Here is a 14662-nt window from a genome sequence, read left to right on the forward strand (position 1 = left end):
TTTTTCGTCTTTTGAAGCCATCCAAATAATACCTGTCAAACTGAAAAATAGAAAAGTGTTTTAAACTCCAGGTAGAATGTAGAGAATGTAAGGGCAAAGGTTCAGCATTGTTGGACATGGGCACCAGGTGAGTCATTCGTAGTACCTCAGCTGCTGCTTTGAGAAAAACAACAGATAACACCCCCTCTCTCTCGTTGCCTCATCTCCAATCATCTATCTACCAGTGAGCAGTAAAGCATCTCACTCTTCTTCCCTGAAGGTCTGTGTGCATCCAAAGTCCTGCAGCAGAATATCTAGGTATACTGGCTTCAGAGCATTAAAGGAATAGTTCACCCAAAAATGAAAATTTGCTGATAATTTACTCACCTTCAGGCCATCCAAGATTTATATGACCTTCTTTCTTCATCAGAACAGGATTTAAGATTTTTAGGAAAGTATCCCAGGTTTTTAGCTTCATCCAATGCAAGTGAATGGACACCAATTTTTGACGGTCCACATGACTCCAGTTTATTAAGTAATGTCTTCTGAAGTGAATCGATACTTTTGTGTGAAAAACGTATTGCTAATTATTAACTTTAAAAAATCGCTTCCTGTAAACACTCTATACCTCACGTCGCTGTCGCGTGACATCATCACGTTGGTGCTTTCACGTGAGAATTCAGAAGTTCTGCTCTGTTTGCCACAGAGGATCATACTTCACGTGAGATTTAGGTCAGTTCAAACAGCTACAGAGAGCTGGCTGAAGTGCAGATTTAAAGTAAAAAAATTATTTAATTAGCCATTTGTTTTTCACACAAATATATCGATTAACTTCAGAAGACATTACTTAATCGACTGGAGTTGTGTGGATTACTTTGATGCTGCCTAAATATGCTTTTTGGACCATCACAAATGGGTGTCTATTCACTTGCATCAGATGAAGCTAAAAACCTGGGATACTTTTCTGAAAATCTTAAATCCTGTTCTGATGAAGAAAGAAGGTCATATACATCTTAGATAGCCTGAGGGTGAGTAAATTATCAGCAAATTTTCATTTTTGGGTGAACTATTCCTTTAAGGGATCAGAGGGGCAAATTAAACCATGCTGGAGAGTAATTCTGGAGCTGTTTGTGCCCGAAATTTCAGTCTGTGTACAGTGTGAGTAATGACTGAATCTGCGACCTGTGTCTGATTCACATTGTTTACAAATTGTACAGTATTAAGAAAATATTTGTGCTTCTCTTCGACTTGTGTCCAAAAAGCTCAACTTTAAACTACTTTTAAACTCTATCAATGGATTATTTTCCAATTGATTTCATCAAGAGCATGTAAATACAATTAATACAATGTATTTATGTGCTGTACAATTGTTTTTACCTGGATTTCATGCCTTACAATAGAAAATATCTTGTTTCTCACAGCTCTAAAAAGGCTATAAAAGGGAAACCACAATGGGAAATATTACTTTGTACTAAAAAGTAACCATTCCAAAACATAGATTACCCCTCTAATATTTCAAACAATAAATCACTTAAAATAGCTCCACAAATATTTTTATCGTACTTCCTAACAACACTATTTAATGTTTTCCTCCTCTGATAGCTATAAAATAATTATAGAGGAATACTCCCCGAATAGACACACAGTCCTCATTTTGACACACATGAATCACCTTTTGTTGTGTTGTTGATGCTGAGATATTAAATTAAGATCATAACTGCAGTTGCTTGTGGAGATCTCCTCCATATATCCAGTGCAGTCAGACTTTGAATGATATTGATCCAGATTTACATGGATAAATCTGTGTTATAGTGTTGGCTAATTTGAGAAGAAATCATGTGAGAAATAAGCCAATAAGAATCATATTTTTCTGTCCAAAGGCCAACGACTTAAGTTTTTCATTTCTCAAGTATACGAGATTAAAAACAGCAGGTAAAGGCATACTGAATAATTTGTGTTGGCTTTGAATGAGATCCAAATTGGAGGTGACATAAGCAGTTATTGCCTGTTTTCTGTAATCCAGAGCAGGCAGGGCAAACTCATATGGTGGAGGTTGGGCTGAGCCCAGGTGGGCTGTAGTCTGGTGGTATCTGGTTGGGTTTGATGCCCCTTGACTTCATGTATAAGATCAATTGGTCCGGGATCTCGGCCAGGACATCCTTGGCAAGCCGTGCCATGCTGAGTACATGGTTCCCTGTCCGGTCCATGTAGTCTCTGAATGGTACAAACTGCAGGCACAGCCAAGATGTAAAAGTAGTCAGTTACAGGTCTTTATTTATTCCCTGACTCAATGTCTTGTTTTTTCTTGTAAACTGAAATTGTATGTAAACAATGTAACAAAAGCATGGCTGGTTCACAAAAATACTCAGTGGAATCTTTCCTTATTTATAGGTTGTTGAAGCCTTTTTGTTCTGGTTGTTTGTTTGCGTTTGCTTCCTTTTTTTTCCCGTCAGTACAGCACACCCTTTTTAACCATGTGTGATGTTGGAGTGTGCTCTATATCTGAGATGCCTGTTTATGTAGGTCACCAAAAGTTATTCAGAAACTTAAGAAACTTCCTCATACATTTACTATTACTTTGACATTGCTTAGCTACATAAATATATTTTGGCTGTGAATGTTTACTGTGCTTGCAAAGGTTGACTGATAGCCCTCCAACAAAACAAACAAACAAACAAAAAAAATCTTCAAAATAACCAGACAAAAAAAGCATTGTTGAATGTTGAAAGACTTTGGCAAACATTGAGAAATATGTACCTGTACAATGTCCCTCTCTGCCAGCTTTCCTCTGGAGGATATTCTTACATCGTCACCATCCAGCTCTACCATAGCTAGAAAATGAGATGATCATGTTATCTGCCCTTCAGCTTATAAAACTCGATCTGGAACCTTTCCCCCCAGCTTATGAACCACATTTTCCTCTTTGCTGGAACATCATGAAAGCCTGAACACAATTACTAATAGCAGATGGTGGGAGATGCTAATTACATTCAACAGCTGCAAGCTCAGTGATGATCCTGCAGTTTGACATCTGCTTATCAGCCTAAGACCCTAAACCTTCCCAATTAGGTAACTTTTCATCCAGAAACTTTACTTTACATGAGTGCAAACTGTGAAGTTAACTTGTTTTAAAGGTATCCATCACCCAAAAATGAAAATTCTATCATCATTCAACCTTATGTTGTTCCAAACCAGCACTAGCTTTTAGTGAAGATTATCAGTGAATGACGACTTAAATTTCAGCCTGTTCTTCACACAAAGTCAACCCTAACAAAGACTTGGAAATATAATGCACAAATCATATGGACTATTTAAATCAAATGTAAAATCTTTATGTAAACATGCTAATATTAGCTTTATTTCATTGAGTTATTTCATGCAGTTGTTAGTTGTGGACTGGAAACCATTAGAATCCACTAAAGAACAACATGATACAGTAAATAAAGATTTTATTAGAGATTAATCTTGACTCTTACCATCAAATTCTGCCTGGCCAACTCCAACAATAATGATGGACATTGGTAATTTAGCCGCCTGAGAAAAGGAAACAAAGAAGACACCTTCTACCTTATTAAAAACAGTTCAAGTACATGCTTTGGCATCCTTATGATGCATGAGATTTGGAAAGTCTATTTTCCTAATGACTTAGATTAATCCTAGATGTAACACAGGACTGTGCAGTAAAGAGTGTACATAGATATGCACATTCACATTGAAATATATTTAAAAATAAATAAATAAATAAATAGAAAATTAAAGGAAATTCATACCTTACATATACAGCTGTTTAACATTAACTATTATTAAACTGACATTTTAAAATGAAAGAAACAGAGGCTGAAGAAAAAAAAACTGTTAAATAACTAAGATTTAAACTCAAAGAGAATCAGTGTCAGCTTCAAAGTTTTTATGGACCTGTCAAGAACATGTCCAGTCATATATAACCCCAAATATATATTTTTTTAATATTTTTATTTCCTTTTATGCATAGTGGGATTACTTTTATTACTGTAATGCAAAACAATCGCATTCTCATTAATGTAATGCTAAAGAAAATTACTTCAAATAGTAATTTAAAAAAATACTATAATGTGAATTACAGTAATGTGAATTGTTAACACTTTATAATAAGGTTCCATTTGTTAACATTAGTAAACACCATTAGTTAACATGAACTACCAATGAACCATACTTTTACAGCATTTATTTATCTTGATTAATGTTAATTTCAACATACTTTTATGTTAAATTTATATTTTAAAATCTAAAGTAGTATTTGTTAACTTTAGTTAATACAGTATGAACCAAGATAAATTAACAATGAGCAATTGTATTTGTATTAACTTACATTAACTAAGATTAATAAATGCTGTAAAAATTATATTGTTCATTGTTTGTTCATGATACCTAATGCACTAAATAAAGTAATGTTAATGAATGGAATATTATTGTGAAGTGTACCTGTGAATGAGAATCACCTGAATAATAATTAACAACAGAATAATATCAAGGAAGGAAAAAATACAAATCAAAAGTAAAATGTCTGAATGCATGACAGTATTGAGAGTATAGGTGGGAAATGTGCTTAATTGTCATGAAAATAATTTCACAGTTTTGGGATGTGACCAGGACTTTTTGTGACATTCACCTTACTACACTTAATTTTACACAATTTTGGCTAAACCAAAATAACACTTCTATACATTTGTATACATTTAACATACATCTGCTGATATAGATAGCACATGAAAATAAATTTTGGAACATGTCAAGCCAGTCAGGTCTAAAAAAAAAAACACCAAGACTTTGTCAATTCTTTGATGGTTTTGAACTAAAAGAATATTTTGACATAACATGATTTTTTCCCCTTACAGAGAGTGGTGAAAAGCCATGCATTATTCAGGCCCTCCTGGATCAACATTCTCTCTCCTGTGCTAGCTGTCCCTGTTCCTGATATAATGCCTGACTGACAGGTCAAATCTCCTTTATCAGGAAAGTAAAGAATGAGTTGTATTCAGCTAGCTCAGAGGCAGCTTACTAGTGTCACCACATAACAAGAAAACCACAGGATAAAAAAAAAAAAAAAAAAAAATTCTCCTTAAAGCAAATTCCCAGTCATTAGAAATGTAAATGAATTGCATATAATACATTACACATGATTCAAGCACAGTGTTAAAAGAATAAGGAGAAATATACTGTACAAATGTACAATAATACAAAGACAGAAAAGATTATGATTTCTATGAAATGTAATCTGAAGAGCTTATAATGAAATACACCTTTAGTATATCAAACATATAATGAGAGATATATTACAGGATCCTGAGGGTTTGAATTTTCAAAGTATTTCCCTGGAGGGCCCGTGAAAGCCTGTTAAGAGGAATGAATAATTTGTTGAATAAAGCTGGCTGGACAAACACTCTCAGTCACACTGATAAGTTTGTGGGCTGTAATGGAGTTAGAATTGGAATTTCGCTGGGGGCCACACACACAAACACATCACACAAGATGAAAAAGAGGCACTCACTCACACACACACGCACACACACACACAAAACAAACCAAAACCGGTAGTGCATAGAGACCTAATCAAACCAAATGAGTGATTCAGATAATTAATTATTATGTTTCAGGGATCAATTTCTCCAATTACATTTAGCTTTACATAGGAAACCAAATTGTAAAACTTACTAAAAATGTGTTCTATGGGCAATATCAACACTTATTACACCACTCTTATTACACTTGATCCTTATTGGTCAGTTGATGCATTAAGGGCCAATATGTTTTGGCTAAACCTTATACATATTAGACTGTAGTCTAAAGCGACATGCCACCAATGCTACTGGTATCAGGTATCATTCTGCGGCCTCTTTCTTTTCACACAAAAGGAAGTTAGAACAACTGATTGGTAACATCTTGCGACTCAAAATGCTTACCAAGTAAAAATGGCCTCGGAGGATCTTCCATATTAATTTTATGGTGAGCATAAAACGTTTGCAGTGGTCTTCTTGCTGCTTGCCTGATTATTTTCTACATTTTACTGAGCTATTTTTCTTAGCAGAAGCTTCACACTAATCTACAAGGAAGATACAAAATAAATTAAACTAAAATATTTCATATCCATGTGTTTATTCTGTACAGAGTAGCCATATAATGAGCAGCATATCCACTTCGCATTGGGCTCCTGATCACCTGGTCAGGGTTTAATTTGCAATAATGACAAGCTGACTGTATATTACCCTATACTAATGGTGCAGAACTTCAGTGGACCTGCAGTAAAAGATACTTCTGCCAGTATATATTGTGCAGAGAGTACATAGAGTGCTTGGTGCCAATGGGGAAGGATTATAAAAACATATTTATGAGGGTGGAAGTAGGTCAGCATTCCCGGAAATGCTCATGGGGACAGAGCTGGTCATGTGCTGCAAGACATAGAGCTGGGAAGATGAGTCTAAACAAAAACATTTCACACACAATTCATAAATTCAATGCTCTATTTCGTTTAGGTCTTTCGTTTAAGTGATCAACTCTCTTAAAATCTCTAGTTCACTTGGTTGCTTCCTTTCTCTTTCCTTCCGATTTCCTGACTTTTACTAACAAACATCTGTCTCAGTATTGCAATAAGTGCAGATTACAAGAATTATGTGATGTGACACAGTTACAGCGAGCCTATAACAAACTCTGTGAATTACAGTGTTCTCTTAATGTCCACGGAGACAAATACCTTATACCTGGCTTTAATACATTCTTAGATTCTCAGCCACAGCATGAATATGCTCACATTTGCTGGTATCAGTGAGTATAAAATGTCTGCAGTCCTTTAAGGATTTTGAAATATTAATAATACCAGCATTAAAGGAATAGTTTATGAGTGAATAACAATGAAACAATTGTCTGTTTTCAGAAGCCTTGGATTATAGCACCCAAAAATAAAAATTCTCTAATCATTTACTCACCATCATGCCATTCCAGAAGTGCATGAATTTCTTTCTTCAGCAGAACACAAGCAAATATTGTAGGTCCATACAATGCAAGTGAATGGTGATCAGACCTTTGTAGCTGTAAAAATTACATAAAGGAAACATAAAAGTAATCCAAAAGACTCCAGTGGTTAAACCTACCGTATATCTTCAGAAGCAATATTACAGGTGTGGGTGAGAAACAGAACAATATTTAAGTCCTTTTTTACTCTAAATCTCCACTTTCACCTTTGCATCTGAAAGTCACATGTGGTGCCTTTTTGGTTATACTTTCACATCTGAAAGTGAAAGTAAAAGTGGAGATTTAGAGTAAAAAAGGACTTATATTGTTCTGTTTCTCACCCACACCTATTATATTGCTTCTGAAGATGTGGATATAAACACTGGAGTCTTATGAATTACTTTTATGTTTCCTTTATATGATTTTTGGAGTTACAAAGGTCTGATCACCATTCACTTGGCTTGTATGGACTTACAGAGATATTTTTCAAAAAAATCTTTGTTTGTGTTTTGCTGAAGAAGGAAAATCATACACATCTGGGATGGCATGAGGGTGAGTAAATAATGAGAGAATTCTCATTTTTGGGTGAACTATACCTTTAATGTTTTTTATTTTATTTATTATTATTATTTTTAACCATTTTTGGAGCTTAACAGATAAGGTCACTATAAACTGTCACTTCAAGATCTGCATAAAAATTCTCATTTTGATTTCTACAAAATAGTAGCACAAAGGTATGGAACAAGTAACAAATTGCCAAATAAAATTTTTTGGTGAACTATTCCTTAAAATGCAGAATCATTAGACATGCATGTAGAAAAAGCTAGTTTCTAGAGTTGTGTAGCCACTAAACCTTTTGTTCAAACTGCTATGATCTAAATTAGTGACAATAAAAGCCAGAATGACAATTAAGCCCTTTGAAAAACCATTTTTCTGAAGTTACTCTAAATATATGAGTGGTAAAATTGCTGAGAGTGCAGGGAATAGCAGCGTGAGAGTGTTTGAGAGAGTACATCAAAGTGCTGACTTTTAACTAATCATTTCAAAAAGACCAACAGCAGAAGTATAAGAGAGAAATTTTCAAAGCAGCCTAATCAACAGCTGATTCAGTGGTTCAATAAAATTTGAAGACTGAAGACAGACAGAAAAAACTCTCAATTATCACATTACCATGTGACTGAAAGTCTACAGAGCATGTTACATCAGACTCAGTATCCACAGCATCACAGGTAGAGGGTGAAGAAGAGGGTGCGAAGAGACAGAGCAGCAGGCAAGATCTTAAAAGGAAGGTGTGGCTGTTCTAATAACCTGACTAAACAGTCGCAAATTCCCTTTAAATCCAGTCTGCTGGGTAACTAGTGCCATGGTGATGGATGAATCCCTCTAGTTGTGGAGAGGACCACTGGAAGACCCCAAATTCCTGCTATTTGGTGCACTTTGCACCAGTGTATAGCAAAGTTAACAGTTTTTGTAAATTAAAAGAGAAAGAAAGAGAGAGAGGAAGCCCAAAGAGATTACTCACATTGACGATGGCTTCTTTGGTGTGAGCCATATCTGATATCACACCATCTGTGATTATGAGAAGTACGAAATACTGAGAACCGTCTTGAACTGCCGCAGCATACCTGAATGTGCAGACACAAACAAACAGCCACTTTTTCATATTAGCATGTCACACAAACATATTAGCAGAAAATGCTACTTGTATGACTGCCTGGTACCAGAGATGGAAATGGGTTGTACTTATATGGATAGTTCATTATGCCAAACATCATTTTGTGTTCCATAGAAGAAAGAAAGTAAGTCATACTGGTTTGAGACTAGACACCTGACTTGGACTCTATGTCAGCTACTTTTGATCAGAAACTTTTGATCATTTCTAATTGGTGCTAAATCACCAAAATTAGCAATTGAGTAAACTTAAAGGGATAGTTCACCCAAAAATTAAAATTATCTCATCATTTACTTGCCCTCAAGCCTCCCCAGATGTGTATGACTTTCTTTTTTCTGCAAAACACAAATTATGATTTTTAGAATAATATTTTAGCTCTGTAGGTCCATACAATGCAAGTGAATGGGTGCCAAGATTTTGATGCTTCAAAAAGTACATAAAGTCATCATAAAAGTAATACATATGACTTCAGTGCTTTAATCCATGTCTTCAGAAGTGATATGACAGATGTGGGTGGGAAACAGATCAATATTTAAGTAATTTTTTGCTAGAAATTCTTCCCCCTGCCCAGTATGGGGCGATATGCACGAAGAATGTGAAAGTGAATGTGAAAGTGGCGAATGATTGAGCAGGGAGGAGAATTTATAGTAAAAAAAGGACTTAAATATTGATCTGTTTCTCACCCATACCAACAATGTTTTAACACTGTGGTAGAATAATGAAAGCATTATCATTGAACACTTAGTATTCAGGACTTCATCAAAATTCCATAATGCTCTTTGTGATGCAAAACATTTTACAGAAGTTATGACAGGAGATCTGGCCTCTCTGAGGTCCACACAAGGTCACAACAACAGGAAATGCACATTTGGTGCCTATTAAATCAGCTGGCCATGGTTGACCATCAGTATAATCAATCACTATCACATAAGCAATTCATCAGCACCTGGGGCAGTCTGAAAATAAGATAGTAAGAGCATAAGACCTTCGAGAGAAAAAAAAAAAACATTAATAAGGTCTCATTGGGCCTTCCAATAGTTTTCCGATACTCAAGTACTCAATTTTGCATGTGCAGGCCCATCAGAAGCAAGAAGGGAGTGTCTTAGTCCGATATCCCTAGCTGAAGATGTGAGGTTTTTCTCTTCCTTTGTGTCCTGCACACTGTCTCCTTATTGTCTCTTTGGATTGGTTTACTCATGACGATTTTTCTATAACAGTTCTGGTGTAAATTGCAAATTTTGTGTGTTTTTGCATTTTTGCTCACCTTGCTACACTGTTGATGACAGGAGCAAAATTGGTGGGTCCGTAAAGCTGGACAGTCTTTAGACTCTGGTGGTAAGCCTCCAGAATGCCCTCCATCCCATTGCAGTATGGGTTATCTACATTACCGTTCTTCAAGAGAATCATCAGAGATCAATCACTAACATTACAAACACTTTACAACCACTATTAAAGCAATGTTCAGGGTTCAATACATGTTTAACTCAGTTGTCAGCATTTGGCATAATGTTGATTTTGTGGCTATACTTCTGAAACAGAGTATTTTTAACATAGCCCCATTCACTTCATAGTAAGTGCCTTATTGTAACCGCATATTTCTTTTTTTTAAATAAATGAGGGATGTTGAAATAATTTTTTATGGTAATCGACATTATGCCACAGATGCTCTCGATTGAGCTTAAGTTGTAATGAACCCTGAACATTCCTTAAAATCTGATTTGCTGATTTGTCTTTTGTAAATAATTCTACGGTGGCCATGAAGTGCAAAACAACATAACAAAACATCAAACAGAATGCCAAATTTAAAAACAATAGATAAAATCCGAAAACACAACACCAAATCCTGAAACACAACAGCAAGCCAGAAAACACACAAGTCAGTCAAAACGGAAAGGGTAGGTATCATAGCTTCTCACAGATTGTCTCTGTAGATGATACTTAGCCCTTTCTTCACGATTTGTTCACTGATTATTAAAATCCATACCAAAAGCTCACTGACTGAAAAACTGGATCATTTGGAGTGGTTTCTCACTCAGTAAAACAGCGGGAGACTTTATAACACAGAGCAAAGACAGTAAGAGGGATAAAGTTAGTTTTAGGTACCATATTCATCTACAGTGAAGACAGTGAAGACCTTCTAAAAGGGACCTTCTAAAAGTCCACAAACTGAAAACTAACTGTGCTAACATTTTTGATGACATCCAAGCATTCATTCAATTGACCTGCATGTTCTAACTTAACAAACATTGTTATTAAAAAACTATTTCCAAATAATAAAGGTACTGGATGCTGCCAGTGGATAGAATGACTTACATTAGGTGAGGCTGTCCCAGTTAGTCCAATTATATGGATAATGTATGTAATTATTTAAAAAAACAAAAACAAAAAACACACACACACACACACACACACACATACTTAAATGAATGTTTTATTTTGTTTTTTTGTTTTTGTAGGCTGCCAGTGGTGTGAATGACTAACTAACTTTATGAATTTTAGTGATTTATTTAAATAATTATAAGAATAATAATAAACTGAATACTGTATGTGTTAAACTGCACATACTGGGAAAATCTCACTTAAAGTAAGTCAGCCTATCCATTAGCAGCCTACTACAACATTTAGAATATGAAAATAACATCTTGGAGCATTTCAGTGATTTTTTTTCTTCTAAAAATAATTTTGCAATGTGTACGTATAAATAGACATGCTGCTAAAACTTCTAATGTAGTAAACCTTTAGAATTGAAAATGCTTTTTAATAACATTAATAACAACGTGTTTATTTTAGAATGTCAAGTCAGTTTGACCCTTCGCTAAGATGACTTGAATCAATACATAAATTAATTAACGTTCAGTTTTTAGCTTTAATTAACCATGGAGCAAATGAGAGCTGACACGGTCTAATCTATAGCATCCTCTTCTCCGGATTTATTTAAAGATTATTTAAAAAACAGGAAAGAAAAACACTGCGTGTATCTTCTCAGGGTAACTCGTGTCACTATTACAAATGACCCAGCATCAACGTGTTTTAAAATTATTTTATTATTATTATTATTATTATTTTGATAAAATCCCACTTATAAGTACTCAAACAAACATTACTTCCAGAGGCTCTCATTGGAAAATAGCAAAACGCTTGTCAGAGTAATGGCGGCAGGGCAACAGTTTCTAAGACAGGATTGGTCAGAAGCACTTTTAAGGCGGGGCTTAGCGAAGGGTCAATTGAATGAATGTTTGGACACCACCGACTTTTTAGCGCACTAGACTTTAGACGTGGACACACCGTAGGTGAATATGGTACCTTAAACTAACTTTATCCCGCTAGCTGTTTTTGCTCTCTGTGTTCTAAAGTCTCCCGTTACTGTTTTACTCAGAGACAAAACCACTCCAGATGATTACATTTTTCAGTCAGTGAGATTTTGACAGGGAAACTGAAATAATCAGTGAACCAGTCGTGAAGAAAGGGCTAAGTATCATCCACACAGCCAATCAGGTGGGAAGCTTTGATACCTACCCTTTCCGTTTTGACTAACTTACTGTTGTCTTTTATGATTTGTTGTTGTGTCTCTGAATTGTTATTTTGTTTTTGTATTTGCATTGTGTTTTTAGATTTGTTGTTTTGTTTAGCATTTCACGGCCAAAATTCACATGTATCAAGTTTTTTCCCATTATGCATTTGAATATAAAAAATTCTAGAGCATGCATTGTTTTTTAAGGGGGTCTACCCTCGTGACCAAAAGTTGAGAAACTTCTACTTTTGCTGCATCACACTCTTGACCTATGAGAATTTATTTCAGAAATCCAATTTGCTGTGTTCCTGCTCGATTTCAAACTTCCTCAAAAGGAATATTATGCATTCCTGTTAGTCAAACACTCCATCAGAACTTTCTCTAGTGTGAAGGCGCCTTTATGGTGCTCAGAATATTTTCAGCATTATCATTAGATAAACATTCATTCTTGAAAAACAGCAATATTCAAAGATTCTGGAAGTGAAGCAACAAGACTTTAACATAACCATAATCAAGAGGAATGATTCAAAGTTTCATCCCAAAATAACTAAAGAAGAGAAAAACAGGAATGGGAAGGAGGAGTGTTTGGATCATACACATCATGAATACTTGGGTAAAGTTAATTAGTAAGGGTGTCAAGAGAGCCTTATTTACACATTATACAAAAATCTAACCATGCATTACTAATTACAATATCATAAACATATACTCAACATCTGCACAAACAACTAAATAAATAGTCCAAAACAACACAGTTTTATTGCAAACACACACACACACACACAGAGAAAGAGAGAGAGAGAGAGAGTGCAATTTCACAAATAGTAGACTGCAACACTATTCACTTCCAGCCAAAGTGTCAGAAAAACATTCTGCATGAGGCACACACATAGGACACAGCCAGCTGACTGTGAAATCCACATAATCTATCATATTGAGGAACAAGTACCAGGGGAAATTCATGGGAAACCCTGCCATCAGGAGGAAGCTTGGCTCCGAAGCCCAATGCTGGAAACATCTTATCACTGTCATAGTCCTGAATGATCTCGCCAACAGCCTTCAAAGCCATGGCATACGCGTTCATCTGATACGGGTTCATGTAGTGGAGGGAGGTGGACTGAGAAGGGTTCCCTGGAGTTTAGAGAGAAAGCAAAAGATCATAAATCTAATTTAGATCTGTCTGCCATCTGTCCCCACCCCATTTATGAGAGATAACAGTGCTGTATGCATTGTAAACAGGATGGAGAACGAATCCGTAAAAGGGTAATTCTGCAGAAACATCCACTTATGAGGATGCAAAATGTCTGAAAATATATTTTATTTTTAAACATTACACCTAGGTTATATTTATTGGTTAGCCCCTTGGCTTTATGAATCCACATAAATGTCAGCTTAACAGATTTATTTATTTATTTATTTATTTATTTTTGCTTATTATCTTCTTGTCACTGGTGTTACTTTATAGTTTCTGGAACATTAATAATAACATTTGAAGCACAGTAATAAAAATATAATGATACGATCCTTAAAATCCTTACTATTGAATTAAGCAACAGTCGATTATGAAAAAAAACAAAAAACACTGGTAACACCAGTGACACAATGAAGCACCAACATTTTTAATCCACTGACATTAATTATTGAGATGAGTTTCGAAATAGTGTATTTGTTATAAAAACCAAAGATTATCACTGACGCTTAGATAAATATCTGTAACAACTGTCTTTGAGTATAAAAAAAAAATAAAAATAAAAAAAAAACTTTTTTTACTGCTTTAGGAAAACACTAAAATCTTAAACACACACACACACACACAATCTCAAGCTCTTATGCCATTGTCTGCTACTACAATGTTGCTGGACCACGAGGGGGAAACATTGGACTGTCCTCAGCTATTAATAAAGAACAAACAAACATGGTGCCTTTGCGCCTTTCTTTCCACCACCTCACTTTAAATGTCCAGGTGCCCCATGATGAACTCCCAGAACCCCTGCTCAATCAGAAATAATCACTTAATCAGCGCCAGGGACTCTGGAATGAAGCAAATAATCTGTTTGTCACCATACCGATAAACATAATTTTTAGATCTTGGCCAGAAGAACGTCTATACCATGTTTGGCCATTCCTGACTATAGGAACAACGACAAAGACCAGTTATAATAATGAAATATGTAGTAATAAGTGCTATTTTATGCATAATAACTCCATGAACAGCTTTTACTAAAGCTTATTTACACAAAGTTGTCGATGATTTTCATGAAATGTTCATTTTATAAAAATTCAGCTACAATACTTCAAATCACATGTTGCTAATCATGCTGTACACTATAAATCATGTCATTTAATCCATTTGTATTTAATTTTTTGACAGTTCCCTTAAAATTAAATAGTATATACCAGTGTTGTCACCTAAAAGTTTCAAAGGAAATGATGAGACAAATTAGGAAATTTCTGATAACTGAAAAGGGACAAAAAACATGTAATGTGTCTTTCTTGTTAGAACTTCAAGTGGGATG

General features: G+C 35.1%; 1 protein-coding gene across 2 annotated transcripts in view; it reads right to left on the minus strand.

The window, feature by feature from the left end:
- Nucleotides 1-1026: 1026 nt before the first annotated feature.
- The window catches only part of LOC127423810 (copine-5-like), a 142144-nt gene continuing 128508 nt past the window's right edge, over nucleotides 1027-14662 (minus strand). For both annotated transcript variants that reach the window (XM_051668429.1, XM_051668428.1), the window contains 6 exons: nucleotides 13096-13277; nucleotides 9900-10027; nucleotides 8486-8588; nucleotides 3456-3513; nucleotides 2737-2810; nucleotides 1027-2207 (listed from right to left, as the gene is read on the minus strand). In XM_051668429.1, coding sequence (XP_051524389.1) covers nucleotides 2019-2207; nucleotides 2737-2810; nucleotides 3456-3513; nucleotides 8486-8588; nucleotides 9900-10027; nucleotides 13096-13277 — 734 coding nt within the window. In that variant the 3' untranslated portion in view covers nucleotides 1027-2018. The remainder of the gene's footprint in view (nucleotides 2208-2736; nucleotides 2811-3455; nucleotides 3514-8485; nucleotides 8589-9899; nucleotides 10028-13095; nucleotides 13278-14662) is intronic.

The sequence above is a fragment of the Myxocyprinus asiaticus genome, chromosome 33 (genome assembly GCF_019703515.2).
Source record: "Myxocyprinus asiaticus isolate MX2 ecotype Aquarium Trade chromosome 33, UBuf_Myxa_2, whole genome shotgun sequence".
In the NCBI taxonomy this organism is placed as follows: domain Eukaryota; kingdom Metazoa; phylum Chordata; class Actinopteri; order Cypriniformes; family Catostomidae; genus Myxocyprinus; species Myxocyprinus asiaticus.